General features: G+C 38.3%; 1 protein-coding gene, 1 long non-coding RNA gene and 1 pseudogene across 2 annotated transcripts; 1 reads left to right on the forward strand and 2 right to left on the reverse strand.

Moving 5' to 3' along the window:
• LOC104753579 (receptor-like serine/threonine-protein kinase SD1-6) lies at nucleotides 2336-3010 on the forward strand. Its single transcript, XM_019237747.1, has 3 exons — nucleotides 2336-2545; nucleotides 2621-2831; nucleotides 2922-3010. Exons 1-3 carry the CDS (start codon nucleotides 2336-2338, stop codon nucleotides 3008-3010), a joined length of 510 nt encoding a protein of 169 aa, XP_019093292.1.
• On the reverse strand, nucleotides 3603-4075 carry LOC104750363. Its single transcript, XR_761594.1, has 2 exons — nucleotides 3994-4075; nucleotides 3603-3856 (listed from the first exon to the last, which is right to left on the reverse strand). It is a non-coding gene; the product is annotated as an uncharacterized LOC104750363 (long non-coding RNA).
• Nucleotides 5272-9236, reverse strand: LOC104750364 (annotated as a pseudogene).

Consider the following 16163-nt stretch of genomic DNA (forward strand, 5'->3'; position numbering starts at 1 on the left):
AAAAAAAAAAAAAAAAAAAAAAAAATCATTGCGATATGTTGTAATCAACAACAACTAAATAAATCAACAAAGAAATACACATAAATTCTTCAATCTAAATTACTCATGAATGGTTCTTCCCTAATTATTTTTGAAATTTAAAGGAAAACAGATAAAATATATACCTTTACATACCTTTAAATCTATATTGGAGTCCAACATAGTTGAATGCTTAAGTTCTTCATCACAAACGACTTCCAAGCCTTAAAAACTATTTGACATTAACTTGAACTGAGTGATCAACATATTTTTTAAGGGCTCCCTCGGTATCATAGATCGAGAAATGGAGTATTAGGAACCATCAGGCTTGAGCTGCAGAAAAATGCTTGATGTTCCAAATTAAGCAAGAGAGAGATGAAAATAACATGTAGGAAAATCCATTTAAAGTAAAACAATCTTGTAAAACGAAAACATTAAATGATTGGTTGAGTTAACATTGCAAAAAATAAAAGGAGGTTGTGTGATTATACATACCATATAGAATCAAAGAAACTCATCAAGAGAATTTAGAATACGAAAACAACATAGATCAGTTGCTAAAGTTGCTGACTTTGGTCTTCTACAGATGTAGCTTTTGGAAAAACTTTGTAAGTAAAAGATAACTTAACCTAACGAATGGAAGTGTGCTACTTTTAGAAGCTCTCTGTGCGAGGCCATCAATCAATCGTCAGCCACCAAGTAAATAGTTTAACTTAACGTAATGAGCGATGCAAGTGAGAAGAAAATAAAGAACTCGAAAATATAAATATTGGCTAAAATTTACAATTCAAAACAAAATTCTTAACAGTACTGTGAAAAATTTGAAGCAAAATATAAGAGAGTACATTGGAAACTGTTAAAAAGACATAGAACTGAAACTATTGAGACGAGAGGAGAAAAGGGAGGAAACCTTAGTGCAGTGGCAGGAGGTAAGTCTATTTGTAGAAGGCACCATCACACCAGGGATCGAGTCCCACTACCTACTAATGTAGGAATTTGGCTAATGGGATGGCCAGTTGTAGCCCAATGGTTGACAAAAAAAAATAGATTAATTGAGCAATTAATTTGGGTGAAGATAACATAGAAAGAGAGTCACGTGCGGTAAATAAAACAATTTGAGATTTTTCCCTCTCAAGGAAAAATAGAAATAAATTTAAAAACCTTAATTTTTTTTTTGCTTTGAACTAAAAGAAAATTCGTTTTGGCCTTATGATTTTTTTTTTTTTTTCTGTGGTTGATATTTTTCTTGATAATGTAGGAAAATCAAAGATGTTTCACTCATGTAATAATATAATCAAATTTAATGAAAAATGGTGTATTTGGTTTTGATATTTTTAACATAAGATAATATAATTAAATTAGAAGAAAATATAATATATTATGTATGAGTTTGAAGAAAAGAAGACATATCAAGTATATAGAGTGTCACTTGTCAACTTCTCAAAGCATGAATTTGAGAAAACCTTACTTTATTAAAAATACAATATAGTACTATATGATTATTGCATTGAAGAGATCAAACAAGAATCCCTCCTAGGAACCAAGTAAGTTAAAATATGTCAATCATATCCGATGTAGTTATGATAGGATCGTACATATTAGGATACTAGATTGAAATTGTAATATAAGGTGTAGTGGTGTACTAGTTCAGTATCAATTCACACATAAATTCTCCCAAATATTTCTTCTCCTTTGCTATGTTTCTTACGTGCACAAAATAAACAATTGTACTGATAAATTCAATTGATTGCTTTTTATTTTTTAATTTCTTCAGATGTTAATTTTATTTAATTTATTTACTCGCAATAGTCACAAGAGATCAACTTTGGAATGTATAATTGGATTTGATCGAGATATACTCCATTGGAAAGGCAAGTTTAAGGATGTACAATTCAAATGGATTGGGAGAGAACACAACAAAGTGGCAGATTAATCAGCAAAGACTTTTAAACAATAACATAAAATGTTACCCAAACAAAAAACAGAAGGGAATATTGGACCCAAAAAAAAGGAATAAAATAAACGTTACATAATATCAAAATTCGACATATCTGAAATAGGTTTGCAACTCGTATTATCTTATCTGCTTACATTATAATTTATTTATTGTTCGAATCATGGAATGATAACTTTCTCCTCTATTTACCTCAACTGTTCTTTAAATTTATCAATGGACCACAAAATATTAAAATAAATAAAACAAAAATCACTAGATGAACATGAGTTAAAAGTTAAAACAGGCCACCAAACATTAAACTATTATTTGATTTTGTAAAAATCGAACTCAGTTTGATTCCTCGACAGTCCACAAAATTTTATGACTTACCCAATAATCCAATTAATGCGTGTTGGTCTAGATTCGTTAATGAATAAAATGGTAACATCAAGCAAGGGATACATATCAAGAGAAAACAAAATAGAAGATCTAGTTCTCCCATTGATGGAGTTTAAAGCTGTTGCCATGGCAACAAACAATTTTTCTAACACCAACAAGCTTGGACAAGGGGATTTTGGTATTGTTTACAAGGTAAAATTGATTCAAAACTTAATGAAATCTATCAGTGCACAAGGTTTCATTGTATAATCAAATGTGTGGTAATAGGGAACGTTACCTGATGGAAAAGAAATCGCGGTAAAGAGACTATCGACAATGTCTTCTCAAGGGACGGATGAGTTCATGAACGAGGTTAGACTAATTGCAAAGCTTCAGCACATAAACCTCTTCCGGCTTCTTGGTTGTTGCGTTGATAAGGGCGTGAAGATGTTGATCTATGAGTACTTGGAGAATCTAAGCCTTGATTCTCATCACTTTGGTTAGTCACTCAACGTAGGTTTTTTGTCTAACAATTTTACATTTATGGTAACAAGTTATTAACATGTTGTTAGTTGTGGTCCATCTGTAGACAAAACCAGCCGCTCTAACTTAGATTGGAAGAAGAGATTTGATATTGCCAATGGTATTGCTAGAGGTTATATGTGGCAAGAGAAATAAAGGATTTTACAACTCAAACCATTATCTTAATCTCCTCGGTTTTGTAAGCTAAGAAACCTCTCGAATTCGCGCGATATTGTTATGCCATAATCTTATTATAACTATAAAGAAAGATTACATCCTTTATTGTACAGGTGTGGAGGCATTGGAAGGAAGGAAAAGGGCTAAAGGTTGTAGATCCGACCAACATAGATTCTTCATCATCAACGTCCCAGACACATGAAATTTTAAGATGTATACAAATTGGTCTCTTGTGTGTTCAAGAACGTGCCCAAGACAGACCAGTGATGTCGTCAGTAATGGTGATGCTTGGAAGCGAAACTACGGTTATTCCTCAGCCTAAACGGCCTGGATTTTGCGTCGGGAGAAGTCCCTTTGAGGCTGATTCTTCGTCAAGTACACAACGCGACGAGGAATGTATATTTAACCAAATCACTTTATCGGTCATTCGCGCTCGGTCATTTGTAACTTACCGACCTTATTTGTTTGTATACATATTATTTTCTATGTAAGTCTCAGAAGATATTTTTTACTTCATGATTAGAGGAGATTCACCACATAATTGGCATGATTTGGATTGTATAGCGAGAAATATTAAAACAACTATTTAGGTGACGACTAAAACAGATATTTACATCAGATTCATATGACAAATTTTAGACAACACCAAAATCACTACTGATTCACTGAAGCATTACATCAAACACGTGGTTGACATCAACAATTACAAGCTCTAAACTCATCAAAACGACTCAATTGTTCATTCCTAAACCTAGTAATGACAGTAAAGCACTTCTGGAACTAATTTTGAAACTCTGAAGCTTGTAATTTAGACAAACCCACCAGCTGAAATCAAAGGAAGCAGATGCAGAATCAAAAGTAAAGTATAGCGTTCGATGATAACCAACTAACACAATCACCAAAGAGGCAGAGAGACATCGCGAGAGCGAGAAAGCGAGAGAGAGAGAGGAGCCAAAATAAACCTGATATACTCCGGCGAATAGAACCGGCGATGGATCCGGCGAGATATCCGGCGACAACCAGTCTCTTTCTTCGGTGTTTGTAATGTACGAAGATGATAATACAGAATATAAAAAGGGTATGGTTTTTAGGGTAGTCGTTTAAGTTAGACAAGGATATTTTAGTCATTTTATGTTTTTGACTGAATCAGTTCCAGTTGACTGCATCAATCAGAGACAGCCAGATTTTTCAAAACTTTTGGATGAGTTTGATAAAAATCATTCAACCGATCCATGTGAGTGCTCCGTTAAATTGTCAAAAACTTTCATCTCCATTCAAATGAATCTTTTGTATGGGGAAACAAACAGTAGTTTGTCCGATTAGTTCTAGATCATTGAGCTCTAACTTTACTTAAGAATTAAGAGTCCAAAAAAAAATTAACTAAGACTTAAAGAGTACATATAAAAGTAGAGATTACTCCAAAATTAATCTTGCATAACAAATTGACTAAAAATTAGAACCATGGCATGAAGGAGTTTTGTTCCATGACTGAAGAAACCAAATTCATTTGCAACGAATGAGATATGGACGGAGGTGCCGACGACGCTGCATTAACAAAATAAAACAAAACAAAAACTTGTCTGCTTTAAGAAAGTAACAGTCAAAATTCATCTCCTATTAGAACATCATTACACAGTCCCTTGTGTTGCAAGACAACCAGTAATTCACACTCTTCAAGTTGGCACAAGCATTTATATAGCTCCTGTCTTTTCATCTTTTATCGCTGCTGCGCCCTGAAGATCAGTCTTGATGAGATTCAAGTTTCCACTTTTGTCATCTTCAATTTCCACGTACGAGTTTTGGTGGCTGAATCCATGAGGTAAACACCGACAGAGATTACATGGGCAAGAAATTGGTCTAGAAAATAAAACCAAGGTAAGTATGTCGCTGTCTACAGAGATTACGTGGGCAAGAAGCAGCAGAAGTTTCAAGTCACTGATGCAACTTGGCATTTCATTTGACAGGGCAATACGGTCACTACATTTGTGCTGATACTTTGCTGGATTCAACAATACTTGTGGAAAAAGTTTCTACGTCTCTTGAGTCTCTGTCTACATGGAGCTTATTCAAAAGTTGTATTCAACTTGATTAATTAAGAGACGAATCCGAACGAGTGTATAGTTAATACACAGCCCATAAGGAGCTTCGCTAAATCCGCAATCCAAAAAATTTCAAGAGATAAGGATGAGGCTTGAGAATCCTCACAAAACCCCATTAGGCAAAAGATAAACGGAGGAAAAGAGTTCACAGCAAGACACAAAATAAACAAACAGAAACAGTCAAAGTTCACTTAGGATTTAGATGTTGAAAGTAGAACCTTTCTTCTAATTTTCCACACTTTACTCATCTTCACTTGTTTCCTGCAAACAGATAAAAACAGAGAATCAATAATCTATAATTCTATATAATTAAATTTGCTATTATATGAAACTCCTGAATAAGCTTTACTTGATTGGTTTGGGAGTCACAGTTTCCTCCTCCTCCACAACACTCAGCAATGCAAACGATCTTGAAACATCGCTTACGATATCTTTCTTCGTGCAAGAACTGGAATCGACCGGCCATTTCATCGGTATAACTAAATCTCTGCATCAACATATGAAAACAGAAATACATAATTTCCTCATAATTCAGGGACAGTCTAATTAAACGCCACAAAAGTTTAAGTAACTCACCCTTGAGAGCATACGTATCTGCACCGTTTAATCTTGGTTTTCGTATATCTCCTGTAATGTTTCTCTAGATGTTCTGTGGCACGAGAAACATCAAAAGATTGCAGAACCTGCCAGATCTTCAAAACTTGGACATGGACCAAATGGTGATTGTTTTTCTTGATAATGTCTATTGCCCAAATGAGGCTTAGCCCATCATCAATCTCCTGTTGCCTCCACAGCTCCTCACATTCTACCTCAACCTCTTGTTGAAGTTCCTTCCCATTAGATAACTTCTCCAAAAAGCTCATAACCTTTTTGTTAATTTCAGAGTCTACTATTGCTTCCAGAGATTTCAAAAACTCATAGCTAAGCCAAACCTGTTGGAACATAAAAATAAAAGATCAGAGGATGAATATTAAGCAAAGTAATTATGTTATACATCATACGTACCTTCCATATCGAATTTTCAAAGGATATAAGCTTCTTGTTTTGAAGCTTATCAAGATCATCAAGTGCTGTTGTTGATCTTTCAATACACTTACCTAATGACTCATCATCTTCTGCATCATGGAAACAGTCTCTTGCTTTCGCATCATCTACTAACTGCCTCCACACTGATTTATTTCCCGTTAAAGTCGCTTCGTTTCCAAGAATCCATAAGCAATACCTACAAACAACAAGAACTGACTCAAGAACAAACCAAAACGGTTTCACATGAACATCTAAGGGACTGAGATAGTGTTAAGATATACCTAGCCCGTGTCAATGCTACATTGGTTCTTTGTTGGTTAGATAAAAATTAAAAAACCAATTGCTCCTTTACCATTAGACCTAACAGTTGAGATTATTATGATATCTTCTTCACCACCTTGAAACCCATCTACGGACCTAACACTCACTGTGAATGACCCTCCACTATTATACTTTTCGCCTATCCTTTCTTGGATTGCAAACACTTGAGCCTTGTAAGGTGAAATCACACCTACACTGATCGATCTTCCCGTCTTTCTTGATACTAAAAGATGACATTACAAAACATAGAATCAACATCAAACTCTAACTTTTAAGACTGATCAAGAATAAAAAAAATATGTTTACCTGAGTAAAGCTTAGAGACTATCTCAGCCAAAACAGAGACTTCCACTATGTTTTTCGAACTGTAACCTTCTCCAAACTGTTCTCTTCCATAAGCTACGTTGATGAAAGAGTAAGGTCCATACATTTTCTCAGGAAGAAACTTTTTCTCATAACTTCTTATTCTCACAGAAGGAGCATCCAGAATCTTCATATCGTCAAACTCTCTGTTTGGGAAAATACTAATTGAAGGATGCATCCGGTATTGCATGTTCAACAACTGTTTATTTTGCCCCAACAACACCAATCTCTCAAACAGACTTCTTCCAAGATCAGCCTCTGAAGAAATCTGCACATAACTAATTAGTAACAAAACAAACCTTGCTTTGGATCATTGCAGGCAACTGCTTCTCATCACCAATCAAAATAGCATGTTGAAGTCCTGGTAGCTGCAAAGGAATCGCTGACTCACATTCTTTTAACTGAGCAGCTTCGTCGATCACAAGAAGCTCTACTGGAGTACTCATGTGTAATTTGGCAGAGCTTGATGCTGTGCAAAAAAGCAGACATGCATTTCCTAAGCAGAGGTCTTTAAGTTCCAACTTTGATATGAAATCTGGAAGATTGATACTTTCACAAATCGATGTCAACATCTCAAGACAATCTTGCTTTCTTGAATCATTCTCCAATCTGTCATCTTCTTTAAGGACATGTTTCATACTTCCATGACAAGACTCATTACTATCTCCCATGACATCAGAAACCGCGATATCTCTAAGGAGGTAATTAGTCTGATTCATTTTCTCCGCCACTCGATAGGAGAGCAAAGAAGTAGGTAAATGCAAGCACAGAGTTGTAAACTGATGTTGCAGCTCTTTTCTTAGTCTGCTAAGCCTCTCCTGCACAAACTCCTTAAACGAGAGGTTGGTTTCGTTTACGCGATTGTACTGGCGAAACTCTTCTTCCGGATCACTGAGCAAACAGATCATACGTTTTACATTTGCTCTCCATCCATTCATAGCCATAAAGAATCTATAAAGCTCCTCAACTCGGTACTCAAGGAAAACATCGAAAAGATCTTCACGGTCATCGATCTTCATCCTTTCTTTATTACCAAACAACACAATATCTCCAAGACCATACCCACCAAACCTCAATGACGACTCAGAGACTAATTTCACAAGCCTTGAACAAACTTCCAAAACAGCTATGTTAGTTGGAGCACAAGTCAATGTCCTACATCTCATTTTCAGAAGGTTCAGAAGCATAACACTAGTTGTTTTGGTCTTCCCTGTGCCGGGAGGTCCCCATATAAGTTTGATGTTGTTGGAATGGTAACAACTTTTAGCTTCTAGACAACGCAAAATCGCATCCTCTTGAGATGTGTTCAGTTTGAATGAACGTAGCATTTGCGTAGAGTGATGTGACGCTACACCTTTACTGTTTTCCTTACAGGCAACACAACTTCCTCCATCAACCTACACAAGATATAAGAACATTTTCAAAATATGACTTTGGTTCTGTTTTAAAATATAACTTAATTTACCTCATTGTTGCTTTGAAGTACTCTTGAGATAAGCTTCAAGTTTCCTCCTTCTAGATTCGGATGCAACGCGGTCCAAATACGAATATTAGTCATCATGTTGATCAGATTAACCCCAAAGACGCTTAAGCTTTTTCTCTGACCCTTTCCTCTCTTTCTCAATGTTCCATAGTCGTCATCATCATTGAAAATAATGGGTTTTTAAGCCAAAATAGTTATCAAATGTGGATTATCTTCGTTCACTCCACAAACAAGAGCTAACACATGAGGCTCACTGGAAAATCTCAAGTCATCGATTCGAATAGGTCTCTTATCTGTCACTGCAATAAGATCGTTAACCTCTAGCATATTTTGACCTCCATTGGTCGTATTACTACCAGTCATCATCTGAAAAGTAACCTTATAATAAAGAACCTTGGGAGGTTTAAAATCTTTCTCAGCTGGCTTGATTTCCGAAAACTTGAAAGCTGGTGCACGGCGTAACGTTCTCATACTCGACAACAAAGCTTCATGTGTTTCTTCAATAATCGGATTAACAAACGAGTCAAAATACTCTTTGGTAGATGTGAACGTGCTAGGAATTTCCCCAACCTAATAACCAAAAAAAAAAACACCAAATCCATAAAGTAACAAAATAAAGTAAGCATATATTTTAAGTTTTCTAAACAAAACCCAAAACTTAAAGACTTAGAAGAATAGAGAACCTGTCCTTTGTAAAGATTTGAGTTTAGAACATCAAGAAGAGACCAAGAGAAGACAACATCGACTAAATCTCTTCCTTTGATGATTCTCTCTTTCTTCTTAGTTTCCTTTACTACCCACAATTCCTGCATCTTTCAAAACTCTGTTCCTACAAGACCTCTCGATTTTTTATGTCTTTGATAAAAAGAGTTGCTTTTAGAACGAGAAGATACACTTCATTGTCCAAAAGAAGATAAAGAGATACTTTGTGACGAGGAAAAACCAAAGGTTGGAGTGTTGAAGTCCAATACCTGGTTCTTTTTTTTTTTCTCTCCTAGGAAAGGACGAATACTACTTTTTACTTTAAATATTCAAAACATACAACTATTATTATCTCCATTAATGCTTTTTTTTTTTAAATCTCAGTTTATGTTTAATATCCTTTTTCTTTTTGGCAACTATTTTATGTCCATATCTTGTGTAGATATTTTTTTTGAGATTTTTTTTTCAAATTTCATATGACACCATCTCTATATTCTTTTTTTTGAATTTAATGTTAAATTATATTCAAAGAAAAATAGCTTTGTTACAACAAGTGCAGCTAGCGTTTGAATAGTTGAGCTGAAAGAGAATATATAATTAAAGAGAAGACAAGATCAAAATCTAGTTTGAAACCAAGCCTGAAGGCCACTTTCAAATCTCCGATCTCCCGTTCGCTGAATGGACAGAATCTGATCCCTCACCTGGCGATCAATCCATTTGATCAGTTGTCCTGAGGTGTTAGCAGGTTGGCCATGCCGTCGTCCATTGCGTTCTCTCCAGATGGTATACACCGTAAGTTGAAAAGTATAATGTGTTAAGAAGCTTCCCAGTCGATTAAGGCGCGTGTCTGATAAAAAGGTCAAAAGTTGATGCCAGTCGTTTGAGTACTGAGATCGGAACACCCCCTTTGCCGTCGCCTCCCACACTGCAGAAGAGAAAACGCAGGCGAAGAACAGATGAGATCTAGTTTCGACACTGTGCTGGCAGAAAACACAGGTCCCAGTAGCCCCAATGTTCCACCTTAGCATACGATCCCCTGTAGCCAGTTTGTCATGAGCCGCTAGCCATGTGCAGAAAGTATACTTGGGAGTGGCATGAGTGAACCACACCGCTCGATGCCATGAAACCTCAGGGGAGGTGGACCGAATATAATTCCAAGTGTCCGCCGTAGAGAACTCCGCATTGTATCTGTCGTTCTTCCCTCTCCACAACACGAGATCAGGTTGTTCTGTTCTCTGTTGAAACTGCGAACGTAGTGTATCAACTATCGAGAGGAGATGTGGAAGACGAGGTGTCCGTCGTCTCCTAGTCGACCAGGCCTCTGCCACTGACATTGATCGACTTATCCCCAGATTAATGACCCCTCGAGACCCTGTCACATCCACCAACCTGCCCATAGCAGACCAGTTATCGAACCAAAAAGAGGTCTGCAAACCATTTCCCACCTCCACCTTACAGAACTGTTGGGCGACCGCTCTGTATTTTAAGATCTTCCGCCAAATCCAAGAGCCTGTACCCGTGTTCTCCTGAACCACCCACAACGACCGTCCCCTCAGCAAATAACGTTAAACCCATTGAACCCAAAGAGATCGACCATGAGAGAGTATTCGCTAGACCAACTTTAGGCAACACACATCATTTGCCTCTCGCAAGCTACGAAGACCAAGCCCTCCCTCCCGGCATGGCTTACAGACTGCGTCCCACTGCAGTTTGGCCTTTTTGGATTCTGATCAGAACCCGACCACAAGAAAGCAGAGCAAAACTTCTCCACTTCACGAATACATGCTCGGGGAAATCGAAAAGCACCAATCCAGAAGTTGCAAATGCTCCATAGAATAGAGCTGACAAGGTTGTAACGGCCTGCAAAAGAAAGGTAGCGTGATGTCCAAGAACCGGTACACTTTCTGATCTGCTCAAGCAAAGGAGCATAGTCACCGGAAGTAAGACATTTAGTCACCAACGGGAAGCCTAAATATCGGACAGGAAGCTCCCCAACCACAAAATCAAACTGATACGATATCTGTTGACGTGTTTGATCCGCAACACCAGCAAGATATACCGTTGATTTCTCCATGCTTATTTTGAGACCTGATAGCTTGGCAAACTTATCAAAAACTGAGACAATGCCCTCAATAGAACGTGGTTTACCATCAGTAAGGACCATCAAATCATCAGCAAAACTTAGATGGGTCAAATTGAGAGCTTTACACCGCGGATGATAACCAAACTGATCTGCGCCAGCAGCGTTGTCAAGAAGTTTAGACAGGACGTCCATGTAGATGACGAACAAATAGGGGGACAGAGAACAGCCTTGCAGCAACCCCCTAGAACTATGAAAATATCCCGCAAGCTCTCCATTAACTTGGACAGAGAAAGAAGCAGTGGTAACACATAATTCGATCCAATATATAAACTCTGCTGGTAGTTGCAGTGCCGAGAGGACATTCAAGAGGAAGGGCCATTGAACCGAATCAAAAGCTTTCAATATATCAATCTTAATCGCACAACGCTCCGAGATTTCCTCCTTGTGATAGTTCTTGACCAACTCAGTAGCAAGCAACACGTTTTCAATCAGCAACCGATCCTTTACAAAGGCCGATTGATTCCCGGCTATGAAACTAGGCAACACCACCTTCAACCTTCATGTTCATATATTTTACCCTGTTTTCCCTTAATATATTCACATCTTTTGCATCTTTTGCTATCCATTTTGACCATTATTGCATAGCTTTAGGACTGTTCTTGCATTAGAGTTTAGTTGCATTGCATTTGCATCTTTTCATGCATAAACAGGTGATTTTGGAGCTTAAGGAGCATGGAAGCAATGCTGAGGAGAAGTGAAGCAATCATGAGGAGAAAGCAAAGGAGCTAAGGCTGAAGAACCAAGGTCCGGAGTCCAACTCGACTGCCCACTCGACCAGACACTCGACCGTGTGCTGAGAGGGACTCGACCGAGTGGGAGGAGCACAAGAGGAGCCAACTCGACCGGTCACTCGACCGAGCACCAGGTCGAGTTGGTCGAGCCGCCTGGCTATTTTGTCTTTTAGCGTTTTTAGGGCTTCCACTACTTTTTCTATATAAGGGCTTGTACCTGCAGCCACCAAAGAGTCCAGCTTTTTAGAGAGTCAAAAACCTAGTTTTTACCTTTTTGGGATTATTCCTTTTGCACTTTTATTTTCTTAGATCTTGTACTTCTTTTAAAGGAGAAAAAGACTAAATTCTTCAATATTGTTGGTTTCATAACCTTCTTAATATTGAGAATTTGAGTTTGGTTCTTTCTTCAATATTGTAGATCTTTGATTTATCTTTCTAATGATGCAAGTTTCAGTATTTTCTGGGTTTATGACTTTGTTGTTCATCATGTGTTCTTGTGAGTAGTTGCTTAGGATCTTGAGGATGGGTTAGGCTGGGTTGTGTTTGAGGTTTGTTTGATTTGGTCAAGCTTGATTGTTGTAGATCTCTTCTAGGCTAGATGTTCTTAATGCTGATCCTATATCTGAGAGGGTAGGATCTGATTTCAAGCCTCTTAGCATCACACCAATGTCTAAGGAGCATAGATAAGGCTAGATCTAGAGACTATCATTAGACTTGCTAAGAGATTAGAAGTCTTGTTTGATTTTTGACATATTGCTTAATGCCTGCTTGTGTAGATTCTTTACTTTGTGAGAACAAGTCTAGAGATGCATGAGTTTGATTGTTTCTTGCCATGAGAGTGGATTAAACATGTCTTAGAAATATATGTCTAGAGATTAGCTCAAGTTGTTTGAGATTTGTTGACCAAGTTAGATGACCTCAATCATAGTCCAGCCCATGAATCCCTCCTCAAGACCTTCCTTGTTTATTGATTTCTTAGCTTAAATCCTGTTGTTTGATCGTTGTTTGATTTGCTTTTGGTATTGCTCTGTTTTTCTTGTGTTGCTCTGTTTTGCGTATTTGTCCAGCTCGACCCTGCACTCGATCAGCACTCGATCGAGTGCTTGCTCGAGTTCCAACCCAGAACTTGTGTTTATGATTTGTGTTTGTCCTGTTTCACTCTAGTTGCATTTCTGTTGCATTCATTTAGTATCCTGTTCATTACTTACCTTGCATTAGTTCAATACTTGCATTATCATAGTTTCTATTTCTGTTTTAGCTTCATAATTGTCATAATCATTCTGTTCCATTTGCATTTAGCTCCTAATTCTTGTAGTTTTACTTTCTGCATTTTACATTTCATCATAGGATTGTTAGTGACAAACAACCTTTACATCTGGCTTGACTTAGACTCATATGCACATCTTAATTGATCACAAACACTCAGATTGGATTGACACCTCTTATACTACAATTGCATAAGGGGAATTAAAACACCCTGCCATCCATTCATTCATAAGTCATCATTCCATACATCATTCATTCATCACCACACCCACAAAATAACATGTTTCAATTTGGCGTCGTTGCCCATTTGAGTGTGTTTTGTGACATTTAGGATCATTATTAGTCTAAGATTAAGTTCGTTTATACACTTGTGACGTTACTGAACTCGAATCTTCTTTTGCTTGGTTGTCTTGAGTTTCAGGTACCCACTCGACCACCCACTCGACCACCACTCGACCGAGCAATGATCGAGCACTTGATCAAGTCAGAAGTCGGACCAAATAGCCATCACTTCCCAGTCGACTCGACCACCCACTCGAGCCTACGCTCGACCGTGTACCTGTTCGAGTCCGTAGTCGAGTTTGTTGATGCACACAAGGTCAAAAGACAAAGACAGTCTTCAAAGGCCTATTGACAACATCCACAGGCTACAAAAGGGTTTGAGACATAAGCAAAGAAGAGTAGTTCAAGAACAAGAAGAACAAGTAGTCATGGAGCAGCAAGATAACCATGATCATAGACCTAGACACATTGGTACTGGGAATGCACCTAACACACACAACCAAAGAGCTGGTATTGTGCCTCCTGCTGTGGCCAATAATAATTATGAAATCAAGAGTGGATTGATCTCCATGATACAAGCCAACAAATTTCATGGGTTGCCAATGGAGGATCCTCTAGATCACCTTGATGAGTTTGACAGAATATGTGGACTCACAAAAATCAATGGACTAAGTGAAGATGGCTTCAAGTTAAGGCTATTCCCATTTTCCCTTGGAGACAAAGCTCATCTATGGGAGAAGACTCTTCCTACTGGAGCTATAACCACATGGGATGCATGCAAGAAAGCTTTTCTGGCCAAGTTCTTCTCCAATGCAAGGACTGCTAGGTTGAGGAATGAAATTTCTGGGTTTGCTCAAAGGAATAATGAGAGCTTTTGTGAAGCTTGGGAGAGGTTTAAAGGATTCCAAACTCAGTGTCCTCACCATGGCTTCAGCAATGAGTCCCTTCTAAGCACTTTGTATAGAGGAGTACTTCCCAAGATAAGAATGCTTCTTGATACAGCTTCAAATGGCAACTTCCTCAACAAGAATGTGGAAGAAGGATGGGAATTGGTTGAGAACCTTGCTCAGTCAGATGGTAATTATAATGAAGATTATGATAGAACCATAAGGATCCCCTCCACTGATCAAGAGGACAAATACAAGCAGGATTTAAAGATGGTCAATAAGAATCTTGACAAGATTCTCCTAAGCCAATCAAAAACCATTCACTTCATTGGTGAAGAAGAAGCTCCAGTCCAAGAAGGAGATAGGGAGTTTGCTGAGTTGTGTTATATGCAGAACCAAGGAGGAGGATACAAAGGCTACAACCAAGGTGGAGGATTCAAGCAGAACAACCTCTCTTATAGGAGCACCAATGTAGCCAACCCTCAAGACCAAGTCTATCCACCTCCTCAGCCTCAACAACAGCACAACTATGCACCCAAGCAGCAGCAACAAGTGTTCCAGCCCCAATTGTGTCCCCCACCAGGGTTTCAGACTAACCAAGGCCAGGAACAAGACCTAAGAGCAATGATACAACAGCTGTTGATTGGGCAAACCAATGGGAAAATTGAGGAAGCCAAACAGTTTGCTGAGCTGAATCAAAGGTTAACATCACAATATAATGATCTCAATATGAAGTTTGAAGGACTTAACTCAAGAGTGAAGTATATGGAGAGCAATATAGCATCTACTTCAGCTCCAAAACCCACCCAACTCCCTGGAAAAGCAGTTCAAAACCCAAGGGAGTTTACTGCCAAAACCATTCATATCTTTGAAGAGGAAGTCACTCAGGACAGTGAAGTTCAAGTTGGAGAGGATTGGTCATTTCTTGAAGCTCAGAGTGAAGTTTGTGCAAAGCAGACTGACTCCGGTATTGCACTCGACCAGGTGCTCGAGCATGCACTCGACCGAGTGAGTATTCGAGTGGCCGATCGAGCTGAAGAGTCAGAAGCTGTCAAGCCTGCTAAGTACATCCCTCCTGCTTACAAACCGCCTCTACCATTCCCAGGACGTTTCAAGGCACAGAAGCTTAAGGAATNNNNCAGGGAGGATTTCATCACCTCCTTGGTATCTAAACAAAGCCTAAGAAGGCAGCCAAAGTCAAGCTTAGTGACTCTAAACAAGCTCACTAGGGAGGAAGTCCCTAAGGTATCCTTTGTAAATATGCTTTATTTTCTTAGTAGTTTTGATGTGTTTTGTTTTATGTTTGTGTTGGGCAGGCCTTTCAATGAAAGTGTAGATGGGTATGGAGAGATTTGGACTTGGGGAAGGAGATTCGCAAGCCCACTCAACCAGCCCACGAGAGGTACTCGACCGAGTTGGCAAATAACTAAGGCCCACTCGATTCTCATTTCTCTAGAATGATCGAGTGGAGGGAAGAACAAGAAGAAAAATTTTGAAATTTCAAACTTTGGTCAAGGAGCTCGACCATGTGCTGGTCGAGTGGCAGCAAAAGGCAGGTCAAGATTCTCATTTCAAATTTGAATGGTATGGACGCTCCACCCTTGTCTCCTTGCCCCCTTAGCTTCTTTAAATAAAGCCTTACACGATCCTATGTCTCTCACACTCTCTCATTTGCTCAAAACAACTAAAATCAAGTTTTAAAATCTCTCTCACAAAGTTCATCTTTTGCTCAAGCTTAGCTCTTTTAAGTTTTTGGGTCACTAACCTATTAAACTTAAGCTTTGAGTCTATTCCCTTCAGTTCTATTCGAAAATGTCTTCAAGGATTAC

This window comes from Camelina sativa, chromosome 16 (assembly GCF_000633955.1).
Source record: "Camelina sativa cultivar DH55 chromosome 16, Cs, whole genome shotgun sequence".
NCBI lineage: Eukaryota > Viridiplantae > Streptophyta > Magnoliopsida > Brassicales > Brassicaceae > Camelina > Camelina sativa.